The following is a 13,503-nucleotide window of genomic DNA, read 5'->3' on the forward strand; positions in this document are numbered from 1 at the left end:
ATTTATTCATTTGTGAAATATATATATTTTTTGGATTATTTAATAAAGGATGTTGTATAGAGAAGAAATTAATCCATCTGGAATCAGGTATAATATGAAACGATCCATGATGAGGGAGGTGGTAGCCTAGTGGTTCATGTGCTAGACTAATGATCTAATGAAGGTTGTGATTTCAAATCCACCAAGCTGACACTGCTGGGCCCCTGTGCAAGGCCCTTGTTATTTTCTGTTATTTTCTGACGTCTGGTTTCTGAATGTCAAGTCAAGTCAAGTAGCTTTTATTGTCATTTCAACCATATATAGCTGATGTAGTACACACTGAAAAGAAACGACGTTTCTCCAGGGCCGTGATGCTACAAAAAACAACATAAAACTACATAAAACAAAACATAAGTCCATAGCTCTGTATTGTTTTAAGTCCTAGTGAAATAAAGTGCAACATGTGCAACCTGTGTGAGACAAGGGCAGGGCAAACATTCAATACAAATCACTACAAGACAAAGTACACAAGTATATTGTTCTTATATAGTAGCAGCAGTTATATGAGGTATTAAAATGTTGTGATTTGTACAGTCCAGTGTAGTTCACAGGATGTTTTTTGGTGTAGTTCAGTTCTGTTGGTTCCGAAGCCTGATGGCTTGGGGATAGAATCTATTGCACAACAAAAAAAATCTTCCTTTTTGTCATGAAAGTTCATCTCAAAGGTGTCCAGTGAAGTTGAGGTCAGGGATCTGAACAGTACAGGCTCCTGAAGTTCTTCCACTCCGACATTGAAAAGCCATGTCTTCATAGAGCTCGTGTTGAACACAGAGGCACGGATCCTGCCTTTGATAGAGGGATCTTTGACTTTGACCTTTGACTCTGACATCATCCTGCGCCTTCACCTCTACCCAGGATCTTCTTACGGTCTAGATTTCTGCGTGTCGGAGCTTGACCGACCCTACGGACTCTTGAAGAGCTTCCTTTAGTGACTCCCCTGGGGGCGTCGCTGCTAAAATAAAAATAAAGGACGTACATAAAGAATTTAACTGTTTGTACAACATAATACAGCTCCACATGCTAAATGACATTTCTACAAAATCATTTGTCACAACGATAAAAAGCGTACAACAGGTATTTGTATCTCTTCAAATCGCACCCGTCTGGGAAGTAACTTGGGCCTATACTCGCCATATGTAAAGTCTTTTGTAAAAAATCTGGGGGTAATCTTTGATTCTGAACTCAATTTTGAGAAGCGAATTAGCTCTATTGTAAAGAACAGTTTCCATCAACTACGAATTATTTCTAAACTGAAACCAATGTTAACTTTTCAGAATCTAGAAAAGGTCATACATGCATTTATATCATCTCGATTGGATTACTGTAATTCTCTTTATATTGGTCTTTCCCGTTCGGCTCTAAATTGGCTACAGTCATTTTAAAGGTGCCCTTCCACACAAAACCGTTTTTACTTGTATTTTTTGATATGTGTTAGGTCCATATGTGTTTGTGTTGTGTCGTGAATGTGAAAACGAACTGTTACCTCCCCGGTCAGTTCTAGCCACTTAAAACAAATAAGGGGAGAAATCAGGTCAGTTAGAAAAGCTGGTCACTCTGACGTCAGAGTGACTGAGCTCATTACTATTCATGAGCTCTCCCACTTGAGACCACGCCCCCAGAATTCGTGTAGCTCAGTGAGTTTCCTATACAGCAAGGATAGCTGAACGTCAACGGGCTTGTGAAGAAGCCATTCTGCCTCAATTCAAGGTGATTGTAAACAAATTTCCTCTAGCCTAGGCTACTTATTGCGCTGGGTGAATGAATAGTCATGCTCTCATATCCTAGCGGTTAGCCAATCGGAGCCAAGCTGCATAGCTCATTTGAATATTCATGAGAACTGGCACAAATCGAGCTGAGTCTTCCTGCAGGCTTTCTATACCACACTAGAATGGCTTGAAACAAGGTAACCAAGGCATTATTTCCACAAAAAACTGTTACAGAGTCCATGGTAAACTTCAGACATTACCACAAAAGTAATGAAATACATATGGCAGGGCATCTTTAAATGCAGCTGCCAGGTTACTTTCTGGAAAGAAAAAGTATGATCACATTACTCCAGTGTTAGCTTCCCTACATTGGCTCCCAGTTTATTGTAAAATACAGTTTAAAATTCTTTTAACTGTTTTTTTTTTTACCTTTATGGAAAGTATAGAAAAACTGTATAGTGTGTTCATTTATGAAATCAATGAACTGCTACCGAGTAAATGAAATTTTATTTCTGCAGGCAAACAAAAAGATTTTGAACAGTTCGAACTAACCTTAACAAATAAAACGCTGGGTTGAAGGTTACTTTCAAATAAAGTAACCCCCCCCCCCCAATATTTTCCAATGGTTGTTGCGTTAAATCTTACTCATATACAATAGTGCTATTTTCTGATTGGCTATTGTGTAGCCTCCTTTTTTTGATTGGCTGATAAGTGACAGGCTCGACTAAGAGCTCCAGGGGAGACGCGCTTGATTCCTGCCCGGTTCCATAGAGACAGCGGTGCAGACTGATACATTTTGGGCGCTGCGGCTTATTAAATATATGATAAATAGTCAAAAAGTTTTTCTGCGTGAGAAATACGATGTGTGGCAGGAGAGCGTGAGAAAAGACCTAAATGTGTGACTGTCACTCTCAATGTGTGACACTTGACAGCCCTGATCTTCGTATTCATGACATCAAAATTTTAACTTGCCGACTGCAGAAAACCAAAACTGCGTCTGCTTCTGTGTCGGATTTCACAAGTCTGCAGTTATGACGCATATTTTGAGCGACAAACAAATTAAACACAGTTTATTTTAATGTTACAAGAGCATCATAATCTTAGAATTTAGAATTACATTTTTTAAAAAACTAACTAACTAAAATAAAATAAATTTGAATTAAATATTTATTTTCCAAATCTAGGGGGGGCCGCAGCAGAGGGATGAAAGAGCCACTTGCGGCTCCGGAGCCGCGGGTTGCTGACCCCTGGGATAGTATGGGGTCAGAATTGTTTCGTTATTCTGAATAAATATACTATGATTCACAAATAAATATAATCGGACAACGGTCTCGTGGCGCTGACCAATCGTGGCACGGTCTATTGGCTGGTTTAGACGGTGGGCGGAGTCCACCTATTTGTGGATTCTTGTGCACGTCTTGACGTTAGAAATGTTTCAAATCCACAAATGCACAGAACGCAATCTACAAATGTGTGCAGTGATTCACAAATGCACAGAACACGATTCACAAATGAGCAGGAAGCCATACACAAATAAATACAATTAAATATATATTTATAAATATTTTTTTTTATTTGCAAATCCCATTTTATTTATTTGTGAATTTCATTTATTTTGTGAAATTTGTAACATATATTTACAGTTTGCTTATTGTGCATTTGTTGATTTAAAAAATATTTGTGAAACTCTTTATATTTATTTGTGGATCATAGTATATTTATTCAGAATAACGAAACAATTCTGACCCCATAGGATAGAGCTTTTGCAACAGTTGCACCCGCTCTCTGGAACCAGCTTCCTCAGTATAAAGAATGCGTCTTCTGTTGGTTTTTTTTTTTAAAAACAGCTAAAAACCCATCCTTACCGTCAGGCTTTTCCTGTTGAGTGTTAATTTGTCTTTAACTTTCATATATTTTACCTGTTTTACTGTGTACTTTTTTTTTTATTGACTGTGTTTTGATTGTTCGTTATGTCTCTGTACAGCACTTTGGTCAGCTAGGGCTGAATTTAAATGTGCTTTAGAAATAAACTTACTTATTTACTCTTTTGTTCCTTACCTTGACAAGTTTTGGACGTTTTCGGTTTTAAGGACGTACAATTTCTGGAGTCTTATGAAGTGATCTTTCAGCATCTTCGGCTGATCGAGGAAGTTGGAGCCTCTTTGGATGTCGGCCCTCATCTTTTCCACCAGAGTATTCGTGCACCTGACCTGAAGAAACAAAGATATTACATACAGTGTCACTGATGTTCAACTGTAATACTTATCCATGTCACTGAAAATATGAGTCATATCTACATGCTGAATGAAATCAGAACTGTTCCTTAGGTAACTTGGAATTAAGATACTTATAGTTTGCAACCTGTACTTTTGCCCATTGTACATTGAAACAAACCCTGGTCAGCTCTTCATCATTTAATGTCAGCCTCTTCTTCAGGTCCTCGATGATCTCCCTGTTCATTGTGTTGTTCCTCATCGCCTCGGCCTTGAGCTAAAAAAAAAACGTCCTCAAATTAGCTAGTCAATAAATAATATTAATAATATAAAAAATATATAAATATGTTCAATTCCTCACCTCTCTGATGACTATTTTGTTCTCGTCGATCTTCTGCTGCATTTGCTTGACGTCTTTTGATAGGTCAAGTTTCTTCAGATTATCTCGTTCATGTCTCATCTGAGCCAACCGTTTTTGCAGCGTAAAATAGTCAATGCCTTGTCCTTTGTTGAACTTCTCAAGCTTCGCCAGCAATGTTAAGATATGGCTTTTCTGCAGAGACAAAACAAATCCCCTTCTTATTTACAGCATGAGGGCAATCAGCGACTTTTTTTTTTTAAAAAGAACTTGCATGTTCTTGCATCATCGATGATGTTTACCAAAAACACTTGTAGCCTTAGCATGAATCTCACCTGTTCACTGATAGTCTTAATCTGTGCCTCTTTTTCCATCGTCAGATCCTTGATTTTCTTTGCCACAAACTGCATTCTCTTCAGCTCCTCCTTTAGCTTATGGATGGTCGCGTCTCGATTCCGCAACTCCATTTTTAAGTCATCAAACCTCTTCACCTTATAGCAACACACATTTGCAGATGTTAATTACACTGAGAGCGTGTCACATCGCACCATGATTGTGTTAACATGTATAACAGCTTATTGTATCGTATTATTTTCATATTTCTGCATATCTAATATGAACATGTCTCCAATCGCACACCTGCTGCTGTGCAAGATCCAATTCATTTTCTAATTCTCTAGCCACCTCCATCGGGTCAATTCCTTTGAGCACAGAACACTTTAACAACTTCTGAGTCTCCCCGAACTTGGCCTGTTGCTGTAGAGTGAAAGAATGAGAAAATGATTGTAATGATTGTCCAATTGTACTGATCCCAAAGCTTAGCTAAAAAAATGCCTCCCTATTTCCCATATAATGGATTTTATTAAGGAAAAAAAGAATACCCCATGCATTCATAACGTATATAAATATTAAATATTATTAGTTTCGGGCCCTTAGCTTCTTCTCTTAGTGTAGGCACCCTATCTAGTGCACTACAAGTAAACAAACAATGAATGAAAAAACATGTCACAGATTACACTGACTATAGTAATGATCAGGGGTGTAGTCTGGATCAGAGCAAGACCAGTATGACTTCCTTACCTCCAGCAGTTCGTCCTGATGGGACCTTTTCATCTTTCTTATGGCACTGTTATGGCTTTCCTCCTGCTGGCTAAGTTTCTTTTCATAGTTCGCCTTCAGAGTCTCAGTTAATCTCTGCTGCATCTTCCAGTGACTTTCATTTTCCGCACACAGCTTTTGTTCGTAGGTTTGTCCTGAGTGACAAAATTTGACGTGCTTTTACAACTGTGTACTATTCTAGTGCATTAGCCATTGTGGTGTAGAGCAAGGACTAATTCAACAAAACTCATGTTCATGGTTCTTTAGAAACTTAAAACTCAAACTCTGTGTTAAAGAGTAAACATATGCACAATAGTGAGCGTATTTACTTTCATCCTCCAGCTCTTTGGCGTGTTTTGCCGTTATCTCGGCCAGCAAGGCCTTCTGCCTCTTGTTCTCAGCAATCAGCGCCTACAGTGAGAATTATACAGTTTTTATTCAATTATTTATCTCTAGCTATTATTCCTTTGTACTCATCTAATGCCTGTTATTTAAGGAGACGTTACTGTAAAACGGGTAACTGACAAAAAGAAATCTTCATATCAAATTTCGTTCTACTGGTCTAGTCTCATTGATGAGGCCTCGCAGCTAAATTATCAGTCTGAAAGCTCAACATCTTACCTCGTTTTTGGCCTTCATTTTCTCAAACTGCCGGAGGTAATTCCGCTCGATCGCATGAAGCTTGTGTGTGTAGGTCCTGTCCTTCATATGCTGCATCTGCTCCTGCTCAAACTTTAGCCATGCTAGCTGGTGCTTAGCCTCTTCTAAACTCTTTTCCTAGAGTTTGATCACAGAAATATGTCAGAGGCATACATCCGAGTCATGGACATCGAAGCAAAGGCTCAGGATGACACTTGGACCAGTTTATCCTTCAACTGTGTCACTATAAAATGTTTTATTGTTTACTTTTCAGTATAGCAATGACAGTAGCACTGTACTGTACAGTCACAAGGCAAATTATAAAAATATCTGTTAATGCACAATTTATTATAGGAACTGGAAAAATCAGAGTAAACCCACAAAGAACACACAGTTAAATCAGTTAAAGCAACCGGTCCTCTGGAGCTGTGAGGCAGCAATGCTACAGTACCACTGCACCAGTCTGAAGCATCATTCCATCACTTTCAACAGTAGAAAAGCTCACACTGTTCATATTTACCTTTTCTTCCAGGTAGGACTTGGCACAGAGGACCACCCCGGTGTACTTTAATTCTTTTATATACAAGTTGCGTCCAAGATCGTCAGTGACTCTCCAGATGAGGAGGGAGCCATCCTCTGAGGCCGTCAAAAGAAAACGATCACCAGGTGTTATGACCATCTGCATACACGATGAAAGAAATAAAGTTAATTTGGACAGCTTGGAAAAGTTCATTAAAAGCAGCAATAGAACATCCACATACCTTGGTGATGGAACTTGAATGGGCCTGATACTCTGTCCATTGTTCCTCCTCTTGTAACGGGTACTGCATGACCCTGACAGAACCAGTAACAGTTCCAACAAAGACCGCTTTGCCGGAACTAGGCATGCAGATGGCTGTGTAATTAACGCCATCTGAGGCCAGTTCCATTAGGATCTAAATGAATACAAAAACAAATAAAATATATTTGTTATATTGTCTATAGATATATTGTGTGGAAGAATATACCATGTTTTCAGGATAACAGCGCTAAAATCCAGAAATTTCTATTTGGAAGGTTGGCTATACCATAGTGTTTAAGTAGCCTGTTAAAATTCTAGTTTATCTGTATCACTTTATACAAATCTCCAAATCAGCTAGAGGGTAGAAGAAGACATCTTTTAGTACAGATACAAATACTGTCAGAAAACAGGGTGTCTTCACAGATAAAAAGAGGGGTTTATTAGGAAAAAAACAACAAGGAGCTAGAAACCCTAGGAAACTGGAAACACAGGAACACAAACACAACCAACAAGAGACAAGGACTCAGCAAAAAAAAACAGACACTCACTCATTTTCTACCGCTTATCCGAACTACCTCGGGTCACGGGGAGCCTGTGCCTATCTCAGGCGTCATCGGGCATCAAGGCAGGATATACCCTGGACGGAGTGCCAACCCATCGCAGGGCACACACACACACACTCTCATTCACTCACGCACTCACACACTATGAACAATTTTCCAGAGATGCCAATCATGCATGTCTTTGGACCGGGGGAGGAAACCGGAGTACCCGGAGGAAACCCCCGAGGCACGGGGAGAACATGCAAACTCCACACACACAAGGTGGAGGCGGGAATCGAACCCCCAACCCTGGAGGTGTGAGGCGAACATGCTAACCACTAAGCCACCGTGCCCCCCAAAACCAGACACAACTGGTATAAATAGGAGTGACAATCATTGAAACATAAGGAACATGTGTTCAGAGGCGGGAATGGATAAGGAAAGGGTGGGGCTAGCACATGTGATTCAAAAAACAAAAACAAAGGCACATGACACAAAAACTGCCAAAATGTCCCCCTAGTGTCCAGGAAGGGAATAGTCCCATCCATTCCTGACAAATACAACACATGTGCCACGTGTTTTTACACAATATGTGGCTTAAAATGTTGGAAAACTATGTTATGATCATTTTTTGGACTTGCCTGTTGATTGTGAAACTCCTTCAGTTTGAAATCACTGCCTACGGCGAGGACGTTCCCACTGGCGGTTGAGAATATCACATCTCTGTAGATACAGGTTTTCTGGACAGTGTAAGACTCACATACGCCAGTCAGAACGTTCCACACGCATATGGCTCCGTCCATGCCACAAGACAGGAGACGGCTGTCATCTTCGTTCCATTTCACAGACAGTACCTGAAGGGTTCGAACAGGAAATCGATATGAATCAAGGACATTTGATATCAATTCTGTTGAGAATTTGTGTCGGACAACTGGATTCAGCGACGACTGACCTCCTTACGGTGACCCCTAAGCTCCACTTTTTTCTGTGTTCTCACATTATAAATGAGAATCACTTTGATGCTGACGGCGGCGAACGTGTTACCATCGTGGCTGAACACACACTGTGGACATACACACTTTATTTTATTTACTAATTCTACATCTTATGTACAATTTTTAAAAAAAATAATTATTCAAGCACTTTTATTTTATTTAAAAAGTAAAAATATTCTACTTAATTTATGTTTAAAGAATTTATTTATTTATTTAAAAAAAAAGGAATTAAAATCAATTTATTGTGTTTTCTAATTGTTTTCTAATAAATGCCTCAATTTCAATACAATTTGAAGTGATCTCATAATGCAGGAATTGCTGAGCTGTAAAAGGTTATTTCAGGATTTTAAAGTTTTGCTAGCTGGAATTTCAAACCCTTATGTCCCGTATCTCAGAACAGCTCTTTACCATATAACACTAAGGTCATGTGAATGGGACCTTACCTGTGTACAGGAGACTGTGGGGAACACCTTCACTGTTTGTAATTTGTCCACTAAAAGGCTCATGAGGCAGAGCCTATCGGAGAAGCCGACTAGGATGGCGAAGCCGTGCGGGTCAAATGCCACGCAGTGCGGCTCTTTAGGAAAATCTTTATACAGCTCCAGAGACCTGCAGAGAAAAAAAAAAAAATCATGACCAGTCAATACAGTCAGAAATCTAAATTATCACTGTGGACATTTTTGTGCCCAAATATGATATGATGGTTTGGAATAGCGTACCAGTTAATCAGTGCTGTTCAAAACACAAGATATTTATCACGGTTCAGAGTGACAGGATCAATACTTCTTTACAAGTACTATTACATTATATGTTAGCTGCGATGAAGATCATTTTTGTCTTGTGTTAAGTGACACTGACTTTGAGAAAGGTGATATGTGAATAAAAAAAAACATCAGGAGCTCTTACTTGGTCTCGAAGTTCCAGATGCGCACAGATTTGTCCTTTGAGCAGGTGACAACGAGCGGTCTGGACACGCAGACTGACAGATCGGTGATGCTCCCAGTGTGAAAAGAGTGAAACAGGAACTGAAAGCTGGCCTCATCAATCTGGACAAAGAAGCGACGGTGAAGCAAATGTCAGAGATCAGTTTTAGGGTGTCAGTTTTATACTAGTATACCATGGTGTAAATTTGGCAGGTTTATTACTGTGTACTCATTAAACCCACTGTTGCTCTGTTACCTTGCTGATCTCATCTAATTCGAGGTTGGCATAGTAGATTTGGCCTTGGTCTGTGGTAACGGCCAGATTATCCTCCGCTGGACTCATGCATATGGACTTGATCTCCTGCTGCTCAGCCTGACTTTGCCGAAGGCACGGGTCCTGAGGAATCTGCAGATCAAAGAAATACAGTTAGGAATCTGAACTATAAACTTAATATAATCCCTGCTAAATGTTAATTATGAATGCACTCACTCTTATTTCCATGGTCTTCCTGTAGCTGTTCTTCTCCTTCATTTTATCATAGAGGAAAATTAGTCCCGGTCCAACTGAACAGACGAAGCCTCTAGAGTACCGTGTGATGGCGGTAATATGCGGGAACATGGAAGCCATTGCACCAGTGTCCGTATTCTCCGTTTGGCTGTGGAGAGTGATAACGTGGGACACAGAGAATTGGAAAAAATCTCTTACATTTTATTGTGTTTTGCTGTAAATACTATAGGCTAATACACACATTACAATGTTACAACAGATCATAATAACAAGACAATAAGTGGTGGAGTGGTTCCTATTGTCTCTCTCTTTATTGCTACCTCTCGTACGGCCTCCCCAACTCGTGCTTGCGTCCGGACTTCACCTTCAGCAGTAGCAGTTTTCCAGTATCTGTTCCTGCGACAATGCAGTCCTCAGACATCCATGTGTGGCACAGGATGATGTCAGGTTGTGTGTTAATCACTATGGACTGATTCAGGTTGCCATGCTCCAGTTTAAAGGTCTTGAAGACTCCTTTTCCATTCACACAGACCTGTGTGTTGTCCATGGGGTTAAAGCTGACCTATCATTGAGAAACAGGAACACTCAGTATGCAGACTTTCAGTTAAAAACTGTTATTGTACACAATACACCAAAAAGGAGCCATTGAGAAATGTTTTTAGTGTTAGAAATTTGCATGCCTTAAGCCGACAGCTACAGACATTTAGAATTTTTACCTGATTGACACTGCTGATCCTCATGATTTTCTCATGGGCATTGACCTTATTCTTCTCCCATTCCCAGTAAAAGAGGGTCCAATCTGGTCCTCCAGTCTGACCCAGCAGGTATTTGGAGTCAGAAGAAAAAGCCATGCAGACAAAGTTCCCCACACTGATCTTACCACCCGTCAGAACCTGTCTCTTGGTGCACTCATGGGTTTGAAGGTCATAGATGATGATACTGCCCTGTTTGCTGCGCTCCGATACAGCCAGGTAGTGCTGGTTGGGGCTCATAGCCAGTGCCTGGATGCCTTTGCTTTCCTTTGCAACTGTTAGGTAACATTCGAGTGTTAGAAATATAGCTGGCATGTATTTACAATTTAATATTTAAAGGACCTGACTTAACAAAAATAAGAACCTACACGATTATTATAAGCATTACAGTACAATCAATGTACTTATGTGTAGTATCATACCATACAAGTGGTCATACCAGAAGTGTAGCTCTTTAGAAAGCTTACCTGGAATGAATGTGCTACATTTGTGAAATATATTGTATCGCACACAGTATTTTCCACTGGGGAAAATGATGATATGGTCGTCCAAGAAGTGCAAGTTGTCATTCACTTCCCGGCACAAACCAAAAATGTGGTGAGGATCCAGTTGAAATTTTTTAGCCATTGATACGCAGTCTGAAATGAGAAACAGAAACATTAGCTGTTTGTCAGATCATCAGACCTACAAAACCTTGGGTAGATTCGGGGACCTGCACGGCACATGGTTAAAAATAGAGGCAAGTGGTTGTTGGCCTTATTTATAGGATTAGTAGGCAAGTACATTTTCCATTGTACATTTCCCTGTTTATGAGAAAATCTTTTTGTGGCAAAGCGATAACTTTAGTCGCTGCTTGGTGGGCACTGTTTTTGTACAAGACAAGACAAGGATCATATTCAGGTTAACACAATAACCTGTGTACAAAACATGTCTCATGAAAATGGCCTTTTAAACCATGGCACTATTGTCCAGAGAACTAGACAAGAAAGCCTAAGAACACTTTGACCAAATTATTGCGTTATCGTGTATCATAGATCAGCTTTACAGTATTTAATCTCATTTGTGCTTTAAAATAATAATAATAATAATAAATCAAGCTAAATCTCTCATGAATGCTAACAGACTCAAGCAGCTTAAACGTGCGCTTCCACTCATGTGGGCGTGGTTTAGAAAGATCAAGAAAAACGGTTTCATTTTTTTCCTCCCGAACGCGTCAAAGGTCAACAAAATTACTAAGGACTAAGTTGAATTTACTTAAAAACGGGTTAATTTACCTGTATAACACGAGAGAAATGGTATCTTTGTAGTCGTCGTGTTCAAAATTATTATCGTATGTTACAATAACATACGATAGTATGTTATTGTATGTTATTCTATTCTGTCTAGGTTCTGATTCTTTATGCAATAAGAGAGTTCGATAGCGATGTGTCACTCAAGCGAGTCGACTCTTTTGTACTCTTGACGAAATTGTTGTTTTCTAATAAATACGCAACAATAATAAGTTTTTCTTTCATGCCAACATCTGTTACAGAAATGAAGGCATCACGAATCGTTAATATATAAGTTACGGTTTAGTTATACGGCACTTGCTAAACGAGTCGACTCTTTTCGACTCTTGACGAAATTGTTGTTTTCTAATAAATACGCAACAACAATAAGTTTTTCTTTCACGCCTACATCTGTTACAGAAATCTTTGCACCAAGATTGACCAGTGTCCATCTTTATTTATTTTACAGTAGCTTGTTCGGTAGATAATTGAACTATTCTAATACAGTAAACACTTGTCCACTTTGAGTCTTTGGAGAAGGAAATAAACAGAACTGTAAACAATTCAGTTGATTCTAAAACTTGTTTTTCTTAAAGGTATATTAATCTTTATATTTAAGAATTTCAGGGCTTGCTTTGTCAGGTAATTTCTCATCACCTGAAATAATAATGCTTTCAACCTGATGGTAGAGTTGGTTCTCTTTTGTGAGAAGCAGTGTGTTTGTTAGAGAAAGTCTGTCTTCATTTATCAGCCCTTTTTTTTTACCTTCTTCATACTCTTAACTTCTGCATACGATACTTTTGTCCGTCTTTTCCACAAAGCACCATCATCTGCAAATAGAGATGCCATGACCCCATGTACCAACCTGGAGGAACAAATCATTAATTATTAAACTAAAAAGGATCAGACTATATGGACTACTTTGAGAAATACTGTTTTCTATGTTTGACTATGTAGATCCTTATATTTCTGTCCAAAAACCAAAAAAAAAGCTATGTATGCATTCAAACATGTTCCCTCCAATACCCGTCTTATCCAATTTGATTCCCTCCTTCTTTCTACAGCATAATATATGCTTTCTCTAATCAAAGAACAGGCCTAGCAATATTTCTTTTTAAATCTCTCCTAATCTCTGATTTAAAATAAAATGAAAATAAAAAAGGACAACTAATATGTGGTTCTACACTTTTTTTTTGGGAGTAATAGCTTTAGGGGAAAATACCTGTAGTTGTTTAGGATATGATTGTATTTTAATATCAAACTTCATCTAGGTTGTGTTACTGTTCTTTTAAAATCATCTACTGTGAGTACAGCATTTTGTAGTGCTATATTCTCTTCAACCATATTAAAACCTTCAAAATAGACACGTAATTTCTTATTCCTTTAGCACTGGTTTCCCTGGAGAAAAGTACTGAGAAAAAAAAATCTATACAAGAGTCCATAGGGTGGCCAAGGTACAGCACACAGAAATCCAGACAGTAAGGAGATCCTGCTGCACCAGAGTTCATCAGGCGTTGTACATTTCCATCCATTAAAAAGATTTAGAACACCAGATGATCGCCAGGGACGTGTCAAATACTCAGATATCCTCTTGTGTGTACAGGCATGCTGACACCTGAAAACTACTTCTTTTCTGGAACCTACTCACTGAATGCCATTTAGGTCAATCCTTGTGTTTCCT

At 39.0% G+C, this 13,503-nt stretch overlaps 1 protein-coding gene across 1 annotated transcript; it reads right to left on the reverse strand.

The window, feature by feature from the left end:
* Positions 1 to 293: 293 nt before the first annotated feature.
* LOC132854844 (cilia- and flagella-associated protein 57-like) lies at positions 294 to 12,738 on the reverse strand. Its single transcript, XM_060883481.1, has 21 exons — positions 12,588 to 12,738; positions 11,022 to 11,192; positions 10,519 to 10,829; positions 10,123 to 10,364; positions 9,785 to 9,950; positions 9,551 to 9,700; positions 9,278 to 9,417; positions 8,815 to 8,980; positions 8,329 to 8,439; positions 8,018 to 8,230; positions 6,815 to 6,988; positions 6,574 to 6,732; positions 6,036 to 6,191; positions 5,744 to 5,825; positions 5,397 to 5,569; positions 4,956 to 5,072; positions 4,652 to 4,807; positions 4,320 to 4,511; positions 4,140 to 4,235; positions 3,804 to 3,955; positions 294 to 991 (listed from the first exon to the last, which is right to left on the reverse strand). The coding sequence occupies exons 2-21, from the start codon at positions 11,179 to 11,181 to the stop codon at positions 868 to 870; spliced, it is 3,240 nt and encodes a 1,079-aa protein (XP_060739464.1). The 5' UTR covers positions 11,182 to 11,192; positions 12,588 to 12,738; the 3' UTR covers positions 294 to 867.
* Positions 12,739 to 13,503: the final 765 nt, after the last annotated feature.

This window comes from Tachysurus vachellii, chromosome 12 (assembly GCF_030014155.1).
Source record: "Tachysurus vachellii isolate PV-2020 chromosome 12, HZAU_Pvac_v1, whole genome shotgun sequence".
Lineage (NCBI taxonomy): Eukaryota > Metazoa > Chordata > Actinopteri > Siluriformes > Bagridae > Tachysurus > Tachysurus vachellii.